Source organism: Petaurus breviceps, unplaced genomic scaffold (assembly GCF_028583685.1).
Source record: "Petaurus breviceps papuanus isolate PSGF00001 unplaced genomic scaffold, PetGlider_PUasm1.0 373, whole genome shotgun sequence".
Classification (NCBI taxonomy): Eukaryota; Metazoa; Chordata; class Mammalia; order Diprotodontia; family Petauridae; genus Petaurus; species Petaurus breviceps.
Genome location: NW_027186299.1, coordinates 1,835,052 through 1,846,416, shown reverse-complemented (window position 1 = coordinate 1,846,416; position 11,365 = coordinate 1,835,052). Strand labels below are relative to the sequence as shown.

Below are 11,365 nucleotides of genomic sequence, written 5' to 3'. Positions count from 1 at the left end.
TCTGTATCTCTCTTGGTGACACCACCCCATGGCTTCTGCTGTCCTCTCTTGCCCAGATGTCCCCCCTCAGCCTCCCTCCTGAGCCCCTGTCAAACCTCTCAAAGCTCCTGCTGACACTTGAAAAGTCTGCTCTGGGAGGCTTTGCATGTTCTAGCTTCCCGGGGGTGGAGGGGCAGGCCAAGGTGCATGACATGAATGAGGGGATTCATCTATAACATAGACTCTGTGTTTGTTGAGATAAATCATACAATTTCACTTTGTTACAACCAAAACAACAACGACAGAGCCACTCACCCCCCAGCGCTTTTGCCGTCAGGCCCATGTCTCTGGGCCACTCGAGGGCCTCCTTGGCCCTTTTCTCACTGGATCACTGCTGGGAGGTCACCATCCCCCCATTTTACAGATGAGGAAGCTGAAGCTAGGAGAACAATGGTCACTTCCCCATGGTCACACAGCTGGCTAGCTGAAGAACGGCCCTCCGGCTCATAAATCACCTCAGTTACAAGGGGACCCTCAGCTTCTGAATCTAGACCTGAAAGCATCACAAAGGCCATCAGGTCCAAACATCTCATCACTTTACAGATGGAGAAACTGAGGTCCCAGGAGCAGGGAGGGCCAGAGGTCTCTCCACTGGAGCCTGCTGCCTCCCATTCACCTCCACCATCCTCTCTGTGGTCCTGCGGGTACGGGTGAAGCCTTCCACGGGCTGCAGCTCCCCCAACGCCCCTCCCCCAGAATCTCTCCTGTCCACTCATCTTTCCAAGTGGACCCACACGATGCACCTTCTTGTGGTTCCTTTAATTTGACAGATGTTGCCCCTGATGCCATTGAGGGGAAGTGACATTCCCAGGGTCACAAAACTAAAGGAAGGACTGAAGCCGGGGCTTTTCTCTAAGTCTGTGGCTCCGAGTCACACTGGGTAGACTCCCTTGGAGAGGGCTTTGAATGAGCTGAAGATGCCCTGCCTGCTTACAGGAGGCTCAGCGGACCCCCAGCCCACCCCTCCTCTTTGAAGATGCTCTTACGGAATGACCTTGGGAGGGAGAGAGGGAGTGTGTGTGTGTGTGTGTGTGTGTGTGTGTGTGTGTGTGTGTTCAGAGAAGGAGAGAGGCAAGAGACAGAGAGAGGGAGGGAGGGAGGGAGGGGGAGAGAGAAACAGAGAAAGAGAGATGGAGAGAAAGAGGGAGGGAGGGAGGGAGAGAGAGATAGAAAGACAGAGAGAGAGACAGAGACAGAGAGAGAGGGAGGGAGAGACAGAGACAGAGACACAGAGAGAAGGAGAGAGGGAAGGGGGAGGGAGAGAGAGGGAGAGTTGGATGAATTTCTATAGATATCTGTATGTTTCCTTACCCAGTTACAAGGAGGGTGCCAGGCCTGGAGTGACAAAGACTGAGTTCAAATTTGGCCTCAGATACTAGTTTGGTGACTCTGGGCAGGCCACTCCATTGCTGAGTGCCTCAGTCTCCTCATCTGTAAAATGGGGGTGACAGCAGCACCCACTTCACAGGATGACTGTGAGGACCCAGTGGACAGCACTTGTAACTGGGCTTGGCAAACCTTAAAGGGCCAGACAGATGCTAATTCAGTTACAATTGTTACTACTCTGTCCATCTCAGAATGTAGACGACATCTGGCCACTGGACCCTGATGGCTCCAGAGGAGAACGTGAGGCTGGTGATCTCGAACAGCCCTGCCTCCCTCAGATCGAAGCCAACGGCAGTCACCTCATCACCCCCTGATGCCACCGTCCTCTTCAAGAACAAAGGACAGGGACTACTTTGTTTCTGTCTGTGCCCACTCCTAGCAACGGTTCCTCGTCAGCCCCCAACTCAAGACTGTCCAGTGGCTCCCTGCTGCTTCTGGGATAAAACTATGTGGCCTTTAAAGTCCTTCATGGTCTGTCTCCACATTTTCTTTCCTATCATAGATAGCCCTTTGCACATTCGCTGTTCTTGTTCCCCTATGTGAGTCAGAATCTCCCCCCTCCGTGCTTTTGCATGTGCTGTGTCCTACACCTGGAATGCTCTCCCCACTCTTCTCTGTGCTTGGGCATCCCCAGCTTTACTGGTTTCTGTGAGCTTTTCTAGGTATGAGGCTCATGACCCCAATAGTGTGAGCCTACAGATCCCCAGAGCCCCTTTGTCTTATTCACACGACGTCCTCCCTGGCACCCGTGTCTCCTCCATCTTGCATTCCTGCTGCTGATCGTTTTAACCCAAATCCAGGGTTTTCCACTTATCTCTATTAAACAGCACCTTCGTACACTTTCACTAGCTGGCCATCCCGTGGAGTGGGGACCAGCCTGGCTATTTTCAGTCATGGGTCAGACTCTTCAGAAAGCCAAACACTTTCCTCCCTCAGTGATGGCTAAGAAAATCACTCAGCCCCCAGCTCCCGAGGGGAAAGCCCAGCCAGGAGAGGGGACGTGTGCTTCGAGCCTGGCACATGATATCCGGGCTGGTGGGGAGGCCGAGGCTCCCAGCTTTAGGTTGGCTATTTTTAGTCCCCAGGTCTGCTAGCATCAGAGCTTTTCAAGATAAGCAGCCCCTCATGGTCTGCAGGCAGGGACAGTGACTGGGGGACCATGGATGGCCTTGTTAGCTTCAAAGTTCCGGCAGGGGGAGAGACGCTGGACACAGTCTCATCCAAGGCTTTCCCACAGGGCTCTTCCACTGATGGGTTGTGGGTGGAATGAGCTTTCAAAGCTGTTTGTAGTTTATAGAGAACTTAGCAGTTACAAAGTGATTTTAAAAGCATTGCCTTATTTCACACCCAAATGGCGCCAGGAAGGAGACAGGGGAGGGTTTATCATCCTCGAGGGGTCACAGGCTTGTGGTGGGTGGGCGCATAGCCGACCACTGGCAGGTTTTCTGACTCAATCCAGTCCCCTGACCATTTATTAAATGCTCCTTCATTGGGAGATTGTGGATTTTCTGGTTTTGATCCCAAGATTTCTGAGTCAGACAAAAGCAATTTCAGGAGGGAGCAAAGGCTCAGCAGGAGGGTGGGACTTGGCCATCGTCCCACAGCAAGAGTGGAAGGGCTGGGCCAATGGCCTTTGTGTGGCCAGCAGGGCAGGCCTGGCTGTTCCTATCAGGTGGTGAAATTTCTGGTGGAGGGAGGGATCTTGGTGAGTCACTCTGTGACCTCCTGTGTGCTCATCTGTAGAAAGTAAGCCCCTTGAGGACAGGACCATTTGCATCCCCCATGCCTGGCTTGGTTCTTGGAACCTACTAGGCCTCAGTCAATGCTTCTGAATGATTGATGAGTATATGGGCATAGCAATCTTTCACTAGCTACCCTCCAAGGCCTTGGTGAAGAAAGTCCCAAGTGAAAGGGCCCTGGCTTAGGCAAGTGTGATCCCATAGGCAGCAGCCCAGGGGAGGAGAGGACCCTCTATGCTCCCTCCTCCAGGCCTTCCTGCATTCATTCTACAAACCCTGACTCAGCACTGTCATCAGCCTCCAGGCCTCAGTCTTGATCCTGGCATTAGAGAAGCCCCTCTTCCCTGCAGCTCTTGGGGGCCAGGGAAGGCCTGGGGATTTCAGTCAGTTTGAAGGGTGGGACATTTCCTCCCTAATTCCATTACCCTGCAGTGGCCAGGCCCCCTCCCCGATCAAGGCTGAATCGGCAACCAGAGGGAACTCTCCAGATTCATTTATCTCAGCCTAGCAATCAGTAGGGTTGTTGAAAAGAGACAATTTGCAAGAGATTTAATTACACCATTGTGGGGACAGGAAAGAGTTGAGAAAGTCAGTCACGGCCCTCTCCTTTTACAGTTGAGGAAACTGAGGCAGGTGGGGGCTTGGTCCCTGACCAGGGCCAGGCTCTGGCGGTCACTCTATGGGGAAGAAGGCGACCTCGTCCCAGTGCTTCCTCTGACGTTCTCCCCATGTGGCCTTGCCCCGATGACGCCAAAGGCCCTTCTTGCTCTGAGCCGAGATCCCCGATGCAGATTTCTCTGTGGCTCCCTCTTCGGTCCCTTTGGTTTGTCACTCAAAGCCTTCACCATCTGACGCTGGCTTTTCTCTGCTCACTGTGTAGTCTGTGTTTGTGTGTAGGGGGTCTTCTCCATTAGACTCTCAGCTCCCTGAGGGAGTGCTTAGCACAGTGCCCAGTACAGAGCAGGTGACATTGATCTCTCCCTGTTGCCACACACTGTTCTGCCTCATTTTCTCCCATCTCCCACCTCCATGCCTTTGCATGGGCCAGTCTCCAGCCCTGGAATGCTTTTTTCTTCTCACCTCCACTTCTGAGACCCCTGCTTCCTTCGAGACTCAGCTCCAGGGCTCCCTCCTTGAAGAGAAGCCTTTCTGTACTGCCCTTCTCCAAAATGGCTTTGGGTTTGTTTTTTATACATCTTTTCTTTACCTATCTGTGCCTAATTTTCTAAAAAGAGGAGGAAGTGAAGAAGCACTTATTAAGACCTACTGTATACCAAAGGCCTTACAAATATTAGCGTATTTGAAGGTAGATAGCGTTTGGGTTTGGCCCTTACATTTCCATCTGGGGTCTGACACAGGGTAGGGCACAAAATAAAAGCTTGTTGATTGACTGCTGTCCTTCATGATTTAGGGCTTGCAAACCCTTTCCTCATGGCACCTCATGACAGAGGCAGCCCCTTCCTCATTGGAGAGGCACAGCCTCCAAGCCGATGGCTCAGGGTCCCATGGCTTCAGCAGGTAGGAAGGCAGACTGGACCATCCCTATGCAGGGGCAGGGATTCCAGCAGCCTGGAGCTGGGAGGTCCCCCTCAAGGAGCACCCCTGGCCGGGCCAGTGCGCTCAGCTCCTCCCAGAGGCCCACAGGGAGCCGCTGAGGGAACCTGGGGAGGGGCCTCAGCCAGTGCCATTACTGGCATTTTCCCAGCACACTAATGGAAGTTTCTCTAAACATCCCATCCTCCATCTCTTGTCTAGTTCCGACTGCTCTCAGGGCCCTGGCCTCTCTGCGGTCAGCCAGCATCCTCTCCACTCACCCCACCTTTCCTCGGTGATGCTTGGTGCCTCCCTTGACCCCTCCTTGCTATATCTGGAGGCCCCAGCTCTGCCCTGGGATGGCTTTTCATAAGGACACCACAGGCCTTGGATGTCAAAGCTGAAAAGATCTGAAAGGGCCAGGTGGAGGCTGACAGGAGGGGAGCGCATGGCCGGCCATGCTGGGTAGCCCCCCTGCTAGCTTTCTTGGCCATGGAGCCTGTCCCTCCCATGAGGCTCACATCTCTATGATGCAGACAAAGCAGACCTCAGGAGATGGGGGCTGCCCTGGGGAGGGATGGACCAGGAAGGAGCATGGGGGAGGGGCGGCTCTTCCCAGACAGATAACACTGACTGTCACCCACGAGCTCCGGGCCCAGAGAGCTCTGCCCGACTCTTTGGTAGCATGATCTCAGAGCTTTATGTATGGCTGACAGGGAGGCAGACACAAAGTGTGGGGACTTTCTGGACTCAGCCTGCCATTTAGTTAAACAATTCCTCTTCCTGTATAGGACTGGTTCCTCTGAACCCCACCCACCCAGGCAGGGGGCATCTGATCTGTCCACACAAAACATGCAAAGAAGTCTGTACCACATTTCAGAACTGGTTTGGCCACCTTCCTTTCCTTCAGGGTAATGCCAGAAACTTGGAAGAGAGAAAGGACTAGCCGGAGGGAAGCTCAGATACCTAACCCCCTCACTTTACAGAGGAGGGACCCAGGGGAGGACAGTGTCCAAGGCAGGGAGTTAGCAGCTGAGCAAGGACTGGAGCTCTCCAACTCGGGGTCGGTCTGTGATGGTCTTAGAAGGGAGGTCCTGGCTCAGCCACTGAGCAGCCCTAAGGCCTCAGCCCAATCACCTCTCCTCTCTGAGACTGGCACTGGGGAGCCAAAGACGAACCACATGCTCTGAGAGTGGCCAGCCCCTACACGAACACAATTTCCAGGAAGACTCCCAAGCAGTGCTTGAGACTTGACAAGGAAGGGGAATCTACCAGCTCCAAGGCAGCCCCTTCCACTCTGAGACAGTCATTGCTCTGGAAAAACAAGGTGGTCTTTACCTGCAAATAGCTTCCCATCTATTAAGAGTAGCTGCCCTTTAGGCTGTGTGTGCCAGGCACAATGCAAGGCAGGCCAAGAGCCAAGTGTGAGGAGGGAGAGAGACATCTGCCAGCAGGGACAATCAGGGAGGACTTCATGGGGGAAGGAGTGCCAGACAGCAGAGTCTTGAAGGCCAAGTTTCCAGGCACGGGGTAGGTGATGCAGCTCAGAATCCAGACTGGTGGCAGTGAAGGGGGAGAGGCAATCTGGAAAGACCCAGATGCCCCTCAAAGGAGAAGGCAGCAAACACCAGGGTCAGGCCCAGAAGGGAAGGAGCATGAAGGGAACTGGAGGGGAAATAGAGGAAGCACCCTGGGGCTCCTGTGCGCTCTGAATAGACACATCCTAGGGAACCCAACACATCAGGCACTTCGTACTGAGGCTGAGAGCTAAGGCTCAAAATGGACAGATGAGGGGGAGCCAGCTTGTGGCAGGCAGTAAAGGGAGGCCACTGTGGAGTAGTGGAGAGTACTGGGTTTGAATCCTGCCTCAGACACTACCTCTCTATGTACCACTGGCCAAGTCACTTCAGCTCAGCCTCAGTTTCCTCTACTGTAAAACGAAAAGTTTAGTATTGAAGACCTGGGTCATCTCTTAATCAAGGACCCTAAGACTTGCACTGCTGAATTTGTGTGGTATCCCCTGAGAAGGTAAGCTCCTTGAGGGTAGGAACTGGTTGCTTTTTGTGTTCACATCCTGTGTCCTCTAAAATAAATGTCTGTGTTCACATCCTAAGGCCTCTAAAATGCCTGTTGAAATATTCCCCGCTTTTTAAGGGCTCTAGGGAGCCACGCGGCATTGGGGAGCAGGGGAGTGCTTGGCTCCTCTGTCTTTGGGAAATTGTTTCTCTCGAGGGTGAATCATGGCCCGAGCATGCCCCCAGCCCAGATGCTGCCCCCCCCCCCCCCCCCCCCCCCTCCCCCCGCCCCCCCCCCCTCCCCCCCCCCTCCCCCCCCCCCCCACTCCGGCCCCTGCAGGCTCGTACCTTCACGTAGAGCTGCTGGAACTCCTCGAGGTTGAGGCGGCCGCTGGGACAGTCCTTGAGGAAGCCCTTGTACCACTGTTTCAGCTCATGCTCGTTGAACTCAGTGCTCTTGACCAGGTCCTCCATCACCTCGGGGGCCAGCTTGCTGTTCTGCTTACCCATGGTGCCTGAGGGAAGGACGGGGACAGGGACAGTGAGCGGTGGGAGGCTCAGAGAGGAGGAGGCTGCGCTCGGGGCTCCCCGGTGATCAAGGACAGAGCTGGGATTGGAACCAGGGCCTCAAAGGCCAAACCTGGCATTCTTTCCATTAAAGAACACCTCTCTTGGCCTCAGTTTCCTTCTCTGTAAAAGAAAAGGATGGAACTAAACAGGAACCGAAGTGTGGGTAACAAATAGTAAAACAAATGATGAAACCCTCTTCCATCCTCTGGGTGGGGAGGTGGGGAGCCAGGGGTCTTGAATGATGCATACCCTCTGCCTTCCACCAGACTTATCCTCAGATGGCAAACACACTCCTCCCTCGGTCCCCCGATGGTGTCTGGTCCTTGTTCCAAGGGAGGGCTCAGTGGGGGTCAGACGCCCAAATGACTGTGACCCAAGCAAAGGCATCTCTCAGGGCGCTGGGTGTGCCTCCCTTCACAGTCTAGACACGGAACTGCCCTCCCACTCATGGCTCCACCATTTGGGGGCATTTGCCCACCCGTGGCACAGTGAGAAGGACAATCAGTCTGCCGTCCATCGGGCCTGGAGTCAGAGAGCTCCAGCCTTAATCCTGGGGCTCTGAGGCTGACTCGACTTCCTCCTCTCAGTCGGGAGGATAGCTCAGCTTTGGTTGGACTCTCACCCCGGGACAGGCAGTGAGGGCGGGGCTGTAAAAACGAAGGGTCAAACACGAAGGGGTCTAAATGCCGGAACAGCCAGTCTGAGCTCCTCACTGCCCCGATGAAGCAGCAGAGGAGGCCCCAGAGGTTCCAAGTGACCCAAACGCAAGGCGCACTGAGGCCCGGGAGGTTCCAAGCGACCGGAACACAAGGCGCACTTCTCTGGCCCGTTAAGATTCACAAAGCACTTTGCGAACGTTTTCTTATCCTCACAAAACTTTCAGAGGTGGGTTCTATCATTACTCCCATTTTACCAGATGAGCAGACTGAGGTGGAGGAAGGGTAAATGACGCCCCCAGGGTCACACGGCTAGAAGTCGTAGAAGCTGGATTTGAATTCACGTCTTCCTGACGCCACGCCCACTCCTCCCCCCGCCTCCCGACCACTTCATTCTTCCCAAGAAGGCCAGCTTCTCGTTAGCCTCCGAGCTTCCAGGACCTCATTGGCCAACCCACTCCCAAGCCTGATTCTCCTGACAAGAGCCTGGGCAGCCTCCGAACTGGGTCTCGAATGACGCTGCTGGACGGCTCTTCTGAGCCGAGACAATTTTGCCTTTGCTGCTGGTTCTGCCCTGTGGGGTCAAGAAGAAGAAATCGAATCCTCCCTCCATATGGGGCCCTCAGGATACTGGAGGGCACCTAGCAGGGCCCCAGGTCCTTTCCAGCCTCAGAAGTCTCTGTCCATCTGTCTGTCAGTCTGCCCCTCTCAGCGAAGATCTCTTTCCTGAAGCCACTGACCAGCCAAAGCCAGAAGCTCCTCCAATTTTAACCCTGCCTGTAGTTTAACCTGCATTCTCAGACTGGGTGCTGACAATGCACTCAATCCACCATCCTCCGCCCGGAAGCAGCTGGCATTCTGCTCAGTTTTTCTGAACAGACACAGAAGTCTCGTTTTGCCCAAATGACCGGTCGGTGGCATCTGTAATTGCAGTTTTCTCGCCCCTGTTCTCCCCTCAACACCCTCACTCTCCCCTGTCCCCATCCCCACCTCAGCTTCTGACTTGCAGTCCCTTATGCACAAAGTGCCTACTGAGTCACTTCAGGGAGCATTGCTGCCTGTGGTGAGGGCCAGGTGGACCCCAGGGGTCTGGCTGCCCCAGAACTAATTAATTAGGGGAAGGAAATGATGATTCATAGATGAAATTGTTCATCAGAGTTTATTACTCAAGCCTTGGGGATTCAGTACATTCCTGGGCCTGGAGAATCAGACTATCAATGGGGGCTGGCTGGGCCTGATCCCATCACACGTTTAAAATCAACTTAATTTTAAGGTAAACCTTGGAAGTTCTTTATTATTCATCACTATCAGTGTCTTCATTTTCTGTTTCCCAACTCAAAGGGCCCATGTCTGGTCCCCAGGCTTCCACCCAATACTAGAGAAAGCTTTGGAAACCCAGGCCTCACGGTGCCATGACATGGTTTCCCATCATGTTGGTTTTCGATCAGCAGAGATTGTAATTGATCAGCCTGATCAGCTGCTGCATCCTCATTTTGGTTTTTCCCACCCCTACCCCACATGCACATGAGGGTGGGGTCATGCACATAGATGTATGGGCATGCACACATGAGCCCACACACAGCCTGGAGTCATAGCATGAGTCCCCCTAATTTCAAACTCACAGTAGCACAAAGAGATGGGGTCCCGGTCCTGACTGACCTATAACGTGAGGAAGTGGACTCTAGGCATGTAAAGACTAACCTATTGAGGCTTTTGATGTCAAGTCTGGGGTCAGTCCGGGAGTAAGAGATCTGGGTGGATCCTTGACTGCTACAGACAACCCAGATGAGCTCAGTAAGACAAGATACTCCCCCTCTCTGGGGCTGTTTCCTCATCTGTAAAATGAGGGGGCTTGAAATGGCCAGCCTCAGAGCTGCCTTCCAGAGCTGGAGAGAGGATCCCCGGGGCCTTCTCAGAGGCCATTCATTGATACACAGCTTTGTCAGTGGCTTCCTGGGTGGAAATTGAAGTGTAATGTCAGTGGGGTGGAGAGGGGTTGTCAGGAGGGGGCACTGAATTGGCACGAGGCCATAAGATGGAACACAAGAGGGATGTTGGAACACAGAAGAGAGGAGAATGTTGGGGGGGAGGGAATAGACATTACCTAGACCTCTTGTACAGGGGAGGAAACTGGTTCCCAGAGAGGTCCTGGCCAAAGTGGCAGAGTCCAAGCTGGCAGCGGGGACTCCTTCCCACCTCCAAGCCCAGAGCTCTTCCCCCTCCTCCGGAGGACTCCTTCCTAAAGAGCTGCCCACTCTTTAGCAGGAGGCCTCCCCAGGTGCTGAAATCACATACCACACCTGCTGGGGTGGGTGTGTTGAGACAAGCCTCTGCACAAATAGGAGATCCAGGGTGATCAAGGGAGGGAGAACTTTCAGAACTAGAAAGTGTTGGGGAAGCTGTCTCTGGTGAAATGGAGTGGGGTGTGGGGCTGCTCTCTGCTGCCTGGAACTGCTGGGCCTCTCGGAGGCCACTACCTGAAGCCTTTGGGGGGGGGGTCCTCCAATGCCCAAATAGTATGGGCTACAGGAGGGAGCCCAATTCAGAGACAGGGAGACCCCTGGCAGATCCTGACTCCTACAGCTTATGATCTGTGTGCCCCTGGGCAAAGCACTGATGCTCTCGGAGACCTGCACAGTCAACTCTCGAATTAAGAATTAACTAAGTTAGAAACCAAGACACACATCAGAATGCTGAATAATGCCCGGAGCGCTAGGTCTTGGGCAAAGGACCTGGGTTCTAGACTCCTCTAACAACTGTGGGGGCCGGGGACCCACAGGCTGCTTCCTTCTCTCCCAGGGCTCTCTACAGGGGGCTAGCATCTCTTCCAGCTTTAGACGCCAGGTTCTCCCTATATTACCTGCCTCACAAGGTGGCTCTAAGGCAATCTCTAAATACCAGCTGTTATTATTGCCCTCTCCTGCCCAATTGTCACCTCCGCAAAGGGAGTGTAGACTCTGGAACCTCTCTAAACTTGGATGGGCTAGCTTTGTCTGGCCTTGTGTCATCCATCCCCAACTCACTGACACTGCTCGTGAGCCTTCACCCTCTCCACTCCCTCCCTAGAGCCCCTTTACTCGCTGTCTGCCTCATTAGAGTCTAAGCTCTCTGAGGGCAGAGACAGTCTCGAAGGCTTGTATTTGTATCCATGGGAAACAGCACAGCGCTATCAAAGCTCAGTCATTCTATGTCTCTCATCTATTAGAGACATCTCACTTGCATCATCGCTATCCACCATCTATCTGTCTGTCTGTCTATATATCTGTCTGTTGATCTGTCTCTCTATATATCTTTCTGTCTATCTATGTATCTATATATTTGTCTGTCAGTCTGTCTATCTATTTACATATCTGCCTGTCTATCCATTTATCTATTCATCTATCTCTATCCTCTCTCCATCTCTGTCTCTCTCTTTTTTTTTTTTTTT

At 53.5% G+C, this 11,365-nt stretch overlaps 1 protein-coding gene across 1 annotated transcript in view; it reads right to left on the bottom strand.

The window, feature by feature from the left end:
- Positions 1–10,171, bottom strand: part of VSNL1 (visinin like 1) — a 48,058-nt gene extending 37,887 nt beyond the window's left edge. The window contains exons 1-2 of the mRNA XM_069099334.1: positions 10,043–10,171; positions 7,061–7,227 (exon numbers count right to left, since the gene is read on the bottom strand). Of these exons, the coding sequence (XP_068955435.1) occupies positions 7,061–7,222 (162 nt within the window). The 5' untranslated portion in view covers positions 7,223–7,227; positions 10,043–10,171. The remainder of the gene's footprint in view (positions 1–7,060; positions 7,228–10,042) is intronic.
- Positions 10,172–11,365: the final 1,194 nt, after the last annotated feature.